This window comes from Scylla paramamosain, chromosome 3 (genome assembly GCF_035594125.1).
Source record: "Scylla paramamosain isolate STU-SP2022 chromosome 3, ASM3559412v1, whole genome shotgun sequence".
Taxonomy (NCBI): domain Eukaryota; kingdom Metazoa; phylum Arthropoda; class Malacostraca; order Decapoda; family Portunidae; genus Scylla; species Scylla paramamosain.
Window position 1 is genome coordinate 9,170,521 of NC_087153.1, and position 15,484 is coordinate 9,186,004.

Sequence of the window (15,484 nt, forward strand, 5' to 3'; positions counted from 1 at the left end):
TTCTACTTTATAAATATAATTACATCCTGCATTCTTGACCTTGCGTGTCCTTGATCAAGCTTCCTATCAAATCCTCTTAAACAAAAAGCAACTTAAAGACTGATGTATTTTCTCGTTACCACCGGCCCTATTTGAGGACCAGTTCCTACGTTCCTTATAAATTTAAACGTGGCATCACCCTTCATCTTCCACTGCCTTCCTGACCTTGCGTGTCCTTGGTCAAGCTCCCTATTGACTCCGCACAAACGAAAACTATCTAATAACTGAGGTTCATCCTGTTACGAACCTCCCTATTTGAGAATCGATTTCTGTTTTATAAATCTGTCTTATTATCCTGTATTATTCACTGCCTTCCTAACCGTGCGTGTCCTTGGTCCGGCAGATGCGTCACGGAGCAGCGAAGGAATGAAAGCTGGGTGTAGGACACCGAGCAAGGGGCGGGGGCCACAGCAGGGAGGCGGCCTTAGGCACCTCAAGATGCCCCCCGTCAAGAAGACTTCCAACGCCACCAAGTTTAAAGCAAAGGTAAGCTTGGATTTAGTGTTCAAAGACTACTTGAACTGCCGGTGATTGATATTTCCTTAAAGCACATAAAATAAAAGAGACTTCAAGAAGCTGTCAGCCCTACACGTGGCATTCCGTGTAAGAAATACTTTCAAGTTTTCACCAGTTAACCTTATCCGTAAATTGTCTAATATTCCTTTAAAACTCCCAAATGACTCAGCTCTAACAACCTGATTTCTGAGTCCACTCCATCTACGACTGAGAATAAATTTCTCTCTCTCTCTCTCTCTCTCTCTCTCTCTCTCTCTCTCTCTCTCTCTCTCTCTCTCTCTCTCTCTCTCTCTCTCTCTCTCTCTCTCTCTCTCTCTTAATCAAACTTTATTATGCGTTACTCATTATTTCTTCTTGCTTTCATACTACCCTAATCGTAAACATTTCATTCTCATCTCTACATCGTTTAACAGATTTAAATCGTAGAAGTTCTGCAGGGTTTTCGAGATTGTTTTCAAAGCTCTAGTGACGGTAAGGTTTCTAGCTAGTCATGAGGAAAATTGATACATAAAAGAATCGGTATCATTATCCCTGTAGCCTCTGAAAAATACCCCTTATTAGAAACCAAAAACTTTTATTACGGATACGAATCTAAGTGGCATGTGATATGTTTGGACAAAAACTTATCTTACAAAATTCTCTCATTTTTGTGATAACCTGTTTCAGAGAGAGAGAGAGAGAGGTTTCATGAAGTAATTTTCTCATTAAAGATATAACATGTTTTGAGGAAAAAAGTTTATGGTGTTGGTCTGGGATATCTTTTAGACCAGGCTTCTTCAAAGCATGGGTCGGGATCCAAAACTGGGTCGCGAGTTCTTGTTCAGTGGGTCGCCACATCATAAATAGATATATGAACAATAATTCAAAATTAGTAGTGTGTGTGTGTGTGTGTGTGTGTGTGTGTGTGTGTGTGTGTGTGTGTGTGTGAATAATTTCCATATCAGAGGTATAAAGATATAATAGGTTCAATAGATGTACTGGGTTGTGAAGGAAGTATATAAAATCAAACGGGGTCGTGATAAAAAAAAAATTGAAGAACACTGGTTTAGACCAGTGCATGTATCCATCTCTACTACTAAAAAAAAATGCATAAAGTTTATTAGCCAAAGAAACAGTAGGAAATAAGAATCCCCCCCCCCAAAAAAAAAAAAAAAAAATATATATATATATATATATATATATATATATATATATATATATATATATATATATATATATATATATATATATATATATATATATATATATATGAATGTCAAAAAATATACATAAAATCTTAGCCTCACATCCCTTCTTAGTGTGCTCTTATGTAAGTAAGTATTAACTGCATATCACGATTCCTCTCACTCAGAGGATGCTGAAAATCTTAGCCACATATCCGTTCTTTACATGTTATAGCATGAGTGTTTAAACCAGTATATGCTTCCATCTGTATTAAAAAGGCAAAAAATAGTTTCTATGTCAAATAAAAACCACAAAAGAAATACTCTTCACGTGTCAAAAGGTGCAGAAATATTAGCCCTCCTTAGTGTGTTCTCGCTTACTTAACTGCACACCAAGGTTCCTCTCAATGCAATCCTTTCCAGACAACCAAGAAGGAGAGTGTGGTGAACCCCAGCACTCTGCGGAGGACCAGCGAGGGCCGGACACCCACCAAGCGCTCCTCCTCTTCCTCCTGCAGCGAGTCTTCTCCAAAGTCTTCATCAGGAGTGTCCTCACGAAGCAGGTCCTCCAACTCCAGCAGCCTGTCCCCCAGCAGAGCACCCAGCAGAGTCACAGGCAGATCCCCAGCTCGCAGGTCTTGTGGCAGATCTCCAAACAGAGGAGCTGATAGTGCCAAAGTGAATGGAAAAGGGGCCAGGGCTGCACAAAAGGGAGATGCAGGCACCTCCAAACTGTCAAAAATTGCAGAGAACGCTGGTGGTAGTCTTAAGACCAAAGCAATATCTGAGAAAAAGCAGGACTTGGCTAAGACGAAGAAAACCACTTCCTCTGATAGCAACAAGTCAGCCTCACAAAGTGCCAAAGTGTCGCCTGCAGAGAAAGGAAAAAAGTCCTCCCCAAAGTGTCGACGTAACTCTGAGTCCAAGACTGAGGGCAATGCAAAGTCCAGTGATGAGAAGGAGGAGAGTGATAGAGATGGAAAGAAAAAGACTACTAAGAAAACAAAATATGCCTCTGCCTCTGAGAAACAAGAAAGTGACAAGGACCTAAAAAAGAAAACAAAGAAAAGTGAGGACAAAAAAGGGGATACTGACAAGGTGACCAAAAACAAATCAAGGAAAAGTGATGAGAAAAATGACACGGAATGTGAGAGCAAAAGAAAATCAAAGAAAGGTGCAGATAAAGTGTGTGAAAGTCCAGGAAAAGTGAAAGAAAGCAAGATAAAGGAGGAAAAAGATGATACTGAGGGACAGACCAAAGAGGAGTGTGAAAAGGACAGGAAACAGAAAGACGACAGTGATAAAGATGCAAAGAAAAGAGATGACCAGAAAATGAATAATGTGAAAGACGAAAATGAATTAAACATAAAGCAGGAAAGTGACGAGGTTAACAAGAAAAACGATGACAGTGACAAACAGCCAGAAAAGAAGAAAGGAAAAAAACTCACAGTGGACGATGATGAGGAGAAGGAGGACACTAAGGGTCGAAAAATGAAGGAAGACAAGAGTGAAGGAAGAAAAACAAATGATACGGGAGATTCCTCAGTTGTGAAGTCTGAAAAAGAACCTGCATCCTTGAATAAAGATGGCAAACTGTCTTCTCCGGGAAAACGTGACAAAGCAGGTAAAGGTGAAGCCAAAGACATGATTGAGGATGGGAGCTCTAACACAAGCAAGCCAAAGAAGAAGAGTGCAGTGAAGAAGATCCTTGCCAGCGAGGGAGAGAACGGCTACATCAAGGAGGAGAAGGAGAAGAAGCCTGCTGCCAGCAAGAAGGACAGCCTAGCACACAGTGAAGGAAAGGAAAGAAATAAATCTCTCTCTTCTTCCCAGGAAACACTTGTGCCCAAAAAGCGAGGGAGGCCTAAAGGAAGTAAGAATAAGAGGAAGAATGATGGCTTACCACCTGCAAGGGTCAAGAAGGACAAACAGAAGACAGAAAAGAAACAGAGCATAGGAAAAGTCACCAAGAGTAAGAAGGAGAGGAGCGAGTTCTCCTTCTCTGAGAGTGAGGGCGAGAGAGAGGAGAAGATGGTCAAGCTAAAGAAGGGAAGCAAGACCAAGCACAAGATATGCGAAGAGAAGGAAGTGCTTGATGATGAGGAGAATTCAAGCTCTGATAGCTCTTCATCTGATGAGGAAAGCCCCAATTCCTTCAAGGGTATCAGCAAGGCAAAACTCTATGGGGGACACACTGACTATCCCAAGAAAGTCGTCATTGGGGGCAAAGTGTACAAACTGAAACGTGAGACTCCAAAATCTCGACTCAACAGCAAGAAAGCACCAAGCAAATTTCATCAAAACAGTAAGATAAAGAAACACTCGGTTCATGTTTTCGATTCAGAAGAGGAAAGTGAGAGAGACATGGAGGTCAACAAGATTGTCAAGATGAGGTCAGACTACAGTGAAAGCAGTGACTCTGAGATCATTAAAAAACCTAAGAAACCCAGTGATTGTCTTAATGAGGAAACCAGTTATGATGACATGTCAGATGATGATGAGGATTGGGGAACTAGAAAGCCTCGTAAAAGGCAGACAAAGAAGGCCAGGACTAGGAAAGGAATGATGCCATTGAAAAATAACTTAACAGAAAGAATGAGTGAGAAAAGTGATGATGATAAGGATGATGACACTGATGAAGAGGAGGAGGAAGAAGAGGAGGAGGATGGGGATGATTATGGGACCCTCAAATCAAACAGAAGAGGACCGATGAACAGTAAAGAAGGAGTAATGAGGAATAAAAGAAGCAGCACAAACCAAAAAAGGGCCAAAGAAATACTGCCTCCCAAACGAAATCTGAAATCAGAATCATCAGAAGAAGAAAATGATGAAGAAGAACAAGATGTGATCAAAAAGTCTCACAAAAAGCTGTCCTACAAAAACTCGAGCAGAGCCCACAAAAAGTCTTCCAAAGATGCATCTCACGTAGCTGTTAAGAAATCCAAGAAAGTCACATTCTTCAAGAAAAGTTCCAGAAGCAAGGATGATTCTTCTGAAGATGAGGAAAGTGACAAGGAAAGTGACAGTGAGTATGAGGCACACTCCAGAAAGAGGACTGGGAAGGGGACTCTGAAGACCAAGAAACACATCAAGAACAACAAAAGGAACATGAACCCAGCACCCCCCCGGCGAGCGAAAAGGATGGCCAGCCTCAATGCCCGGGCCATGATGCACTGCATGAATGAGGACGCCAGGATCCCCCTCCCCACCCTGCCTGTCTCCACTGCCAAGAACGACAACATGGCACTCATCCTCAGGGACCCAGTGATCCATGACACCCACTCGGAGGAGTCTGATGAGGAGGACAGGGACTACGACTCTGATGATGACAAACGTGGCAAACGGAGGAAGAACATCAAAAGGAAAAACGAGGAAGAAAATGAAAAAAAAGTGAAAATTAAAAGGAAACGAAGGAGAGGAGAGTTGGACGTTCACATGGACATGCGTGATATGGTGGTCACCAAGCGTATGGCCAGCCTCAACGCCTCAGCCATCATGGCTGCCAGTTATTCCAGCGAGTCCCGCAAGAGGAATCCAACAGCAACCACCACGAGCTCCTCGGCTGAAAGTGAAATAACCAATGTTGACATAAAGAGAAAAATCTCAGTCAAGTCTACCAAGGAACGAAACACAACCACCAGCAGTGTCATCACTGTGGAGGAAACCACCAAGAAGGTGAAGAAAGCCCAGGGCAGCAGGGAAACGGAGGTGGAGGAGCACATCATCGTCAAGAAAAAGGTCAAGAGGCAAGGAGGCACAGACTCGGACCAAGAGGACGGCAACGCCACCGACAACTCAGAACTTGCAAGTGACATTTTGACGAGAAGTTCTGAAGAACCAAAGGGAATGATGGAGGAGTCGACCTGTACCTTCATCACCACCCACACCCCGACAGCTCCCCAGACTGTGACCATCTCAGGGGAGAGCACATACTGCATCACCTCCAGCGATGGCAAGACCACCACCATGGTGAAACAAGTGCAGCGCAAAACCACCACCACCGGAGGCTCCACCACCTCAGCACCCCCCACTGCCTGCATTCCACCCACCCACCACGTGCAGGTTAGGACATCCACCTCTTGTTCCATTTATTTACTTGGGAGATATGTAATTTGTATGCACACAGTTTATTATGAATATGCATGTATATGTGGAGAAAATTATAAGAAATGCCGTGAAAATTATTGAGAAAAATGCTAAGAATTCTATGATAAATGAAAGATAGCCAAGAAAAATTAATTTAGGAATGGATATTGGTAATTGTTGAAAAAATAACCAAATATCTCTTAGATTTTTTATTTTTATTTTTTTATTATTTTTTAAATTTTATTTTATTTATTTATTTATTTATTTATTTATTTATTTATTTATTATATTTTTTATTTGTTTATTTATTTATTTATTTATTTATTTTTTATTATTTTTTTTATATAGAGAATGATATGGCAAGGTACTTAAAATATACCTATCTCAATATTGTATGTATATTGTATTCATGCAATGCTTGTACACTTCCAGCCTCAGCCACAGAACAACAACTACCCCATGGCAGCACAGAAGCCTGACAACTACAGTCCCCTGGGTGCCCTGTCCACCATGCAGCCTGTCATGAGTCCTGGAGGCACCCCACACCACCACCACCATCACCACCACCACCACCAGCCACATCCACCTCCACACCACCAGCCTCCTCCACCCATCCACCCGTCACACCTACCTCCTCCCCATCTTCAGCCCCCTCACCACCATCCCCCATCACACCACCCACCTCCCCATGCATCCCCACACAGCTATCCTCAGTCTCACCACCACCATCCTCACCATCAGCCATACCATCCACCCCCATCCAGCCACCCCCACCCCACCTCTGGTCCGCCAGGGCACCACTGTGGGTATCGGCCCCCTCCCCAGACGCCCCCGAGTGGAAGCAGTGGAGCGGCAGGCGGCTCCTGTCAGGGGAATCACCCTCCCTCTGTGGTGGGTCCCCCCATGGTGGGCCCATATCCTAGTCACTCCTCCCCAGGGTATGTGGCCCCAGGACACACAGTATCACCTGGCCACTCCACCCATCCCCCCCATCACTCCCCCAAGCAGATGGCCTCCCCAAACCAAGTGTCTCCAAGCATAAAGAGTCCACAAGGAGGCAGCGGAGGCCCTCATCCCTCCAATGGCTCCCAGCGGCCCGCTCCACTCACTGCTGGCCAAGTGGAGCGGCACCACTCTGCCTTCACGGCTCCGGCACCCTCAACTCACTCCCCGGCAGCATCTACTCCTGCAGGTTGGTGTCTCCTTGCATCCTCAGTACAGAGTTGTGGGTTGAGTGAATATTTTTGCAGTATGACACTTGCTTCTCAGCTTGAGTGACTCTGCTTTCTTTGTGGAATTGAAGGGCAACAAACATCAGGGCTTTTCATGGGATTAACTTTCATCCTGAGAGTATCAATAGATTACTAGTCAGATATCTGAGGGGTTCTGTTGTAATGGTAAATAAGGTAAGCGGGTAACAAAGTAAATACATAGACTCAGTTGAAGAAGAAGCAGTGTCTTTGTTTGGCATCATTCCACAATGGCTGACAGGAAAGCCTTATATTATTTGTATATTTTATCATATTAAGTGAAATTCCAAACATTCATTACTCAAGCAGTCTATAGATTGAGTGTGTACTAGGATTTTTTTTATTTCTTTTCTTTGTCTTTCTATTCTCTCAACTGAAGCTCAGCCACACTCACAACCTGGAAGGTTTCAGGGCCACACACAGATGACCTGACCTTTGTTCAGAAGTTCATGTTTGAATCAAGATTAAATTTCCTTGCTGACACATGTTAATTGCTCAGCAGCTTATCTCTCACAGCTCATTGTTCCCACATTTACTTGAATTACTTTGAGAGTCAGCCAAGAGATGAACCAATTAGTTCCAAAAAGTATTAATCTATATGCAAAGTACAGTTTTCTTTATATGTTTGATGTTATTCAAGGAGTATTGAAGCCGTCCACAAAATCCATTGACATAATCCCAAAACATACTTGGATCCTCAAAGTTCCCCTGCAGTGTGATCAGGTTGCCCTGTGAAGCTCTTTGGTTGTGGTCATCCTCTGGTGTGTCATGTTTACTGTCATTTATGCTCTAGGTATATTTTCCCTCAACCTTTCCTTGTTCATTCAGAAGGTAGTAGCAGTTTTTTTTTTTTTTTTTTATCTTTTTTTTTTTTTTTTTTTTTTTTTTTTTTTTTTTTCTTTCCCTACAGTCTGGTTATATTCACCAAACTGGCTGCACTCAGCTGCACTTGTCTGTCACTCACACTGTGTTGCTCACCTTGAATGATGTATGGCGACACATGACTGACAGTGCTCTGAGCCTCACCACTCTGTCTCTCTTTCTCACTACCCTTCTCACACACACACACACACACACACACACACACACACTTCAGGTACTGTATATCCATTTTCTAAGCTTTTTAAGAGGAACTGCTTCTGTGGTATTTACTACATTCTCATGATATGATTTTTCAGTTTTGGAGACAGTGTGATTAAAAAATAACATCATGCCCATTGGAAAATCATTGGAGGATATGAAATTCTTTATTGGATAATTTAAGTACTGCTATATATTTCCAGATCTGGCCTTTATTGATGATGAAATTGTGTTTTGTGGTAGTATAGCTCCTTAACATTGACAGTCACTACTAATCAACTCATTAGTGAAATACAACTAATGGTTGCTGTTGTTTGTATGAAGAGAAGAAGGTTTTATCACCATAACTGTCACCATCACTGCTACACACGACAGACCTCACATTTATCCTTTTTGATGTCTTACAATTGGGCTGTCAACATTTTCCTGCTCTTGACCTGTAGACCTGACCTGTTAGGCTGTGTTACCTCTTGCCAATAGACTCAATAGGTGGGTAGAAATGATCTTACTACTTCTGCAAACATGATTAATGCAGCAGCCCGAGGGAAAGTAGTGCACTAAACATTGGGTGCTTGTTGTGCTTGAGGACTAGCTCAGGACGAGGCGTGTTGGAGTTGTGATGTGCATCATTTCCGTGGTCCTCACTTAAGAAAATTTCCTTAATATCCCCAAACAACAGAAAAAAAAAGAAAAATTTCCTGTTTCTTTCCAAATCAATGTTTTTAAAGGAGGAATTACTCCCCTGTTGTGATCCTCGCTGCTCGAGTGTGTGTGTGTGTGTGTGTGTGTGTGTGTGTGTGTATGTGTGTGTGTGTGTGTATTATGTGTGTGCGCGCGTGTGTGTGTGTGTGTGTGTGTGTGTGTGTGTGGGTATGGGTGTGTGCGTGTGTTGTCAGCAAGAACCGAAAAAAGGCAACCAAACAAAGCAAACAGTAAAGGCTGTTGTACAAGCAGAGAAAGACCCAAGGTTTGGTCTTGCCTCCCAGAGAGAGGAGCTCCAGTGTGGCGGTGTGGTTGCTGCAGCGTCACTCAGCACTGAACTCTCAACTCTGACCATGAAAACTGTCACTTCATTTCATGGAAGAATTAATAATTTGTTCTTAATGACCATCATACAAATGATTAATCTGGAAAATTTATTAGCTCATTTATTCCCACTTGAATTTTTCATATCTTTTTTTGCTCTGAACTCTTGATGTGCTTCCTGTAATAATAAGTATTAATCACAATTATTTTGATTAATTTTTATGATTATTTTTTATATCATTCTATAGAAAACTATACAGTATACTCTTACTACACTAATAAATTCACTTGACACTCAGTGACTATAATTCTACAGAGTTAAAAGTTGTAAGTGTTTTCATGTGTGTGTGTGTGTGTGTGTGTATGCAAGAAAGAGAGATAAGTCTGCTGCATTATGGAATAAAAGATAGCTTTTTGCACACTGAAAGTGTGTTTTTGATACTCCGTGTGTCTGCTTTGGGTGACAGCCTTGCATTTCCTTGCAGGCTACCAGCCAGTGAGTGGGCCCATGCCAGTCAAACCGAATTACACAGCCACCACCTCTGATGGCTCCGGCCCCTACAAGGCTCCCAAAGGTTCACCAGTGGCAGCGGCCCCCCCTTACTCCTCTCCCCCAAGGCTCACCTCTCCTCCACTCCCTATCAAGGCTCCCCCAAGCCAGTCTGGCTCCGAGCCTTACTCTCCTCCTTACCAATACCATGCCTACAGTTACCACCCAGCCCCTCCTCCTCCCCCACCTCCCCCTCCCCCTGCCCCACATGTGGCACCCTATGACAAGTACTACCCCCGGGGAGCCACTTACCACTTCTATCCTCCCACATACTCTGGGGGCCAGTACCCCCCGACTGCCTCGAGTGCTGAATACTCTTATCCTCCCCCGCCATCAGGAGGCATGCACTACTCTCAGGAGAGCTACACCTCCTACACCCTGTGTGTGCCCAACGCCCCTCCCCAGGGCCCTCCCCAGGCACTTGCCCTGCCCCCCCCACCTCCCACCTCCAACGGTCCTCACCCCCCTGCGTATGCCACATATCACTACACGGAATACACTCCGGTCTTCGCGTATCCTCCCACGGGTACGATTGTTAAGATAAACCTCATAGGTGTGTTTGGTTTGCCCCATTTGTTTGTTTGACTGTAAGGAAAAAAAGCATGCCTTTGGATAGTTTGTGATTGTCTTGTGCTTATTGCTTGTGCTTAGTTACACTTGATTAATGCTTAATATGTTTGGGTTTACCATTTCAGTCATGTGCTATAACAGTATTTAGCTTAGAGTATTTGACCAAATTTTAAGCATGCTGCTGCTCTTTATATATATATATATATATATATATATATATATATATATATATATATATATATATATATATATATATATATATATATATATATATATATATATATATATATATATATATATATATATATATATATATATATATATATATATATATATATATATATATATATATATATATATATATATATATATATATATATATATATATATATATATATATATATATATATATATATATATATATATATATATATATATTACATACATACACATAAATAAGTGAAGTTAATGTCTATTTCAAACAAGTTGAGGTAACCAGAAGTGTTCATGAAGACACTGCTCTCCTTGCAGGACCCTCCTCACAGAGTACAATATGCTGTCCAGTGGATCCAAAAAACGTGTATACCTGGCCCCCTACTAGAAATGGTAGAGGGTCAGAAGGTTCAAGCAATTCGAATCAGTGCAGTGGACTGGACCAGGGGAGTGGTGCCGGGTATCAGTATTCATATCGTCCCACCCAGCAGCCACCCCAGCCCTCCAGCAATGGTGCCCCACAGGGCTGCGGCACACCCTCCGTGTACCAGTCTGGTCCCCTCACGACTGTCATGACCACCGGCACGCAGCCCACCATCCAGGTGTTTGGTGCTGTCATGCCCCAGCAGACGGTCACCCTGATCCCACCCCAGGAATCGCAGACAGTCAGTGCTCCTCCTCCCAGTGTCCCCCCACCAGTGCCTGCCCCAGTGCCTCCCGTTGTGCCTCTTTCTCAGCCTCAACTCACCACCGCCACAACCATGGTGGCCATGGCACCCATCAGTGTTACTGTGCCCCTCACCCCTGGGGCCACACATGCCTCCCAGGCCAGCACTGTTCCAGCACAAGCAAGCACAACTGCCTCTGGGATTTCTGAGCCTTCTGTACCTGCTCGACACCACACATCTGCTTATGGGTCTGGTACTGTGTCTCAGTTAGCCACAGCTAATAGTTGTAGTACTTCAACCTCTGAGGCATCCTCAGTGACAGCATTGCCCCCACAGCCCATCTCAGCTGCCTCCTCTGAGACACCTTCATTCACCACTGCTGTTGTTACTGGAGTTCCTCAGACTGCAGTTAACCTGTCACTGCCAGTCACAACTGGTGTTACTGGAAGGACACATCCAGTTGTGTCTTCAACTGACAGAACTTCTGTGTTGCCACAGACGGCTACAACTCCTTCACAAATAGCTACTGTGTCAGCAAACTCTCAGGTCTCCCTGCCCATGTTGAGTCCCACTCAGACCACAGCCACTATCATCTCAAGCAAACCTCAGTCCTATGTGGCCCCTACACAGGTCACAGCAGGTGTGGTGGCTGGAGTGCCTCACCACACAGCCACCTCAACACACGGCACCACAGCCATAGTCACAGGTGTACCTCAGACTGGTGTAGTGACCACCAATGTCACCACGGCAGTAGTTACTGGTGTTCCTCAGCCCTCTGTTGCTCCTGTGGCTGTGAGCTCATACCAGGTCTTGCCATCTTCAGAGTGTACTAAAGCTGCTGAAATAAGACCAGCTCAGTGTGCACCACTCCCTGCCAGGGTCACCACCACCCACGCCTCCACCAATTATCACACTGTGACACAAACTTTGCCAAGCAACAAAGCAATATCTCATTCACCACAAGGTGCAGGTAATCTCACTGAAGTTAGTACAACTGAGAGTCAATTACAGGAACAAACTGCAAAGACTGAGGCAGTCACCCAGGACAGTGTTGTAAGTGGAGGTAAGCCTCACTTAGTTAATACACACTTCACAACCTCTAGTGTGTCTGGTGCTCAGAAGACTCCCATCAGCCCCCCACACATGCCCCACTCAGCCGTCGCTAGCAGCCAGGAGTCTCACCAGGTGTCATCCAAGATCATGATGGCCGTTGTGACAGGTGTGCCCAAACCCATGGCTGGCTCCACCCACATCAACACAGCAGTGGTGTCGGGCGTTCCCCGAGTGCCTGCGGGGACAGCCTGCAGCCCCACTGGTGCCACGGCCATCCTCGCCCCAGCCAGCCACATGAAAGATGCAGCCAGAATTTCTCTCACTGATATTCCAAAGAAACCTCTCTCAACAATACAATCTTCCCAAGATACTCAAGAAAAGATCAGTCGCAGCTTATCTCCACCAAGTGATGTTTGTAAAAGTGTAGCTGTCCTTCACAAAGTTTCTCCCAATCAGAGTGTGCAGCATTTTGCCAAAGCTGCAAGCATAGTGAGTGACAGTAAATCTCTTTCACACGTCAAAGATGCCATAGACCTCACCATTGCTGAGCCACAGACCACAAAGCCAAGAAGAGCACTAGAAGCTCATGGGAATTTATATAAAGATGGGATGCAAAACACTTGTTCAGTGCCTCCAATGGATGAGAGTGGTGTAATAATTAGGGATTGCATTCCTGCAAAGAAGAGGAAAATTAACTGTTCAGTTCCTGCACAAACAATAGAACCTTCTGCATCTGTAAGCACTGCCATATCTACTCCACTCACCCCTCCCTCCTCCAGTGTGGGCTGTTTGTCAAGCAGAAACTGGAGTCCAACACAACCAGGAATCACTTCTGACACTGTTGTGTCTTGTGCCTCTAACAGTGTGAATGAAATGCCAGCAACACCCTCTTTGGACAATCCCAGTGCAGGTGTTCAGGGGTTGTCCAAAGTGCAAGGCCTCAGTGTTGGTGAGGTGCGGACCAATTTAAACTCATTTACACCCAGTCCCTTATCACTGTCATCTCTGGGACACAACCAGGCTCCAGTTTTTTCTCATCCAAAAAGTGTAACTTGCAGCAATAGCACATCAGTTGTGTGCTCCTCTGTTACACCACCTCCCACTAGTCAGGCTGGAGGCATCACCTCTGTTGTAAGAGATGTGCCAAGACTAAATGTACATACTGATGTTGCACAAAACAAGGACAATGAAGGAAACAAAGGTACAACCAACAGCAATCCTCCACAACAGGGGTACCAGAGGTCAGGGCCCCGCCATCTGCTTTGTCAGACGCTGCCAACACCAACACTTGCAAAAACAGCCACTGCTCCATTAGCCAAGCCCAAATCATCCTCCACAAGCAATGTTCCAAAATTATTGGTTAAATCTGAGGAAAAGCCCAAAGATGTGAAACCAAATATCATGGGAAATGTTCCTATAAACCAAAGTACTTCACTATCATTTGAACTGTCATCTAATGTTATAAGCAATAACAACAACTCTGCTAAAGAAGAACTTGAGTCTGATTTTTTAGACGTAAAGACGGACTTGGCCCCTATAGTCCGAAAAAGAGGCAGACCTCCCAAGACCAGAGACACAAGCAGTGACAGCAACACTTCGGAGACATCAACCCCAAACTCTAGTGCTCCACTTAGCCAGGAAACAAAAAAAAGCAACTCTCCTTCTAAAACTCTCCAGAATGCAAATGAAAATGAAACTCAAAAGAATAAGTCTGCTGATGGAAATTCTCAAGGTGGCAAAATCTTGCGATCACGCACAGAAGAAAAGAAAAAAGAAAATTCGCAGTCTTCAAGTATTTCTCCCTCACTCTCTAAGCAAGCAGAAGATTCCAAAGCAGACATAAAGCCTGCTGGAGCAATGAACATTAAAACGGAAGTTTTACCAAAAATCAAGACTGAAAAAGTGTCTCCCAAAGGATCAGCCAAGATGTCTTCTTTTAAAATGTGTCCAAAAGATGTCTCCCATTTTAAGACCAAAATTGTGGAAGGTCCTGATGAAATACCTTTGAAAAGTGGCTCCATTCCAAAAAAGTTCGACCTGCCTTCCCCTTCCAAAGGTGGGGGAGTGACAGAGACTTTGAAGCCAACTAAAGTCTTGCGTGACATGAAGAAGCCCAATATAGGATTGCTGAGTGACCAAAGAGTGCCCAAAAATAGTTTAGTTGCATCGAAATCAAAATCGAAAGAGGCGGCTGACAAGAAATCAACTAATTCAAATAACAATGTGAAACGCAGGAGTGGTGAGAATGTTGGGGTTGGTGGGAAGGGTGCGGCGTCCTCTAGTACAAAGACCAGTGCTGCTGAGGGTGGTGGCAGGACCTCTGTCGCAGGGAAGAACCAAACCTCAAAATCACAGAAAGCTGCAAAGTCTACCAAGGCTACCTCACGGCGATCTCCCCCAAACGGAAGACTTAATCGTAAGAAAAGTCTGCTCTCCTACTTGAAGGAGGACATAAACGAGAGCGACACATCCAGTGTGGACTCTGAAGTGGTCACTGGAGGACGGAAGAGATCACGCAGCAAGGAGGATCCCCCAAAGTCCAACAGTTCGCCCCTCTTCTGCCCTTCACTGCCAATCAACGCTGGGTCCCGGAGGAGGAGTGCTGTGATGCACGGCAAGGGAAAGGCTGCCAAGAAACCTCGGTGGGTCCACAACTGGTCTTGGGAAGGAGAGCCTTTTGAAGGCAAAATCTGGCTTCGAGTAAGTGAATAGACAGCTTGTATTACAGTACCTTTCAGGATTGCATTTCTAACATAATGTTTTTCTGTTCAATGAAAATGGCCAAAAAAATTCAGAGAAATTTTTGAAGTTTTTAGACTAAATTTTGTAATAATTTTGTAGGTCAAAAGTGAATTATTGCACATTGTAAAGTAAATTGTTCATTCCTGAATCATAAAAAGTTCAATCCTGTACTATGATGCCTTGAACAGGGTAAAGCGATTAATAAAAAGAAGGGAGGGTGAAAGCTTTGGGAGTGTGTTTAAGAGATATGGTATGAGCACCAGTGCAGGTGATGTAAACTGATTGTTGAAATGGAGCACTGAGATGGCATGACCATCTTGAGAGAGTGAAGAGCAAAGCATTTGTAAAGAAAGGTTTATAGGAGAGGTATCTTGTCTTGGCCACCTGGTGTATAGATGTCTTCCAAAATTTTCACTTATGTTTCCTCTGCCATTTGGAAGATTAAAAGATAGGGTAAAGGAATACTTGTGTGGAAGAAATATCAGTGGAGGTGAGGTGCTTGAGCAAACAAGGACAGGGAGAGGCTGA

General features: G+C 43.9%; 1 protein-coding gene across 1 annotated transcript in view; it reads left to right on the forward strand.

The window, feature by feature from the left end:
- Positions 1–15,484, forward strand: part of LOC135090038 (mucin-2-like) — a 136,719-nt gene that overhangs the window by 116,169 nt on the left and 5,066 nt on the right. Inside the window, exons 5-9 of the mRNA XM_063986275.1 lie at positions 383–525; positions 2,142–5,780; positions 6,237–6,996; positions 9,646–10,263; positions 10,812–14,914. Of these exons, the coding sequence (XP_063842345.1) occupies positions 406–525; positions 2,142–5,780; positions 6,237–6,996; positions 9,646–10,263; positions 10,812–14,914 (9,240 nt within the window). The 5' untranslated portion in view covers positions 383–405. The remainder of the gene's footprint in view (positions 1–382; positions 526–2,141; positions 5,781–6,236; positions 6,997–9,645; positions 10,264–10,811; positions 14,915–15,484) is intronic.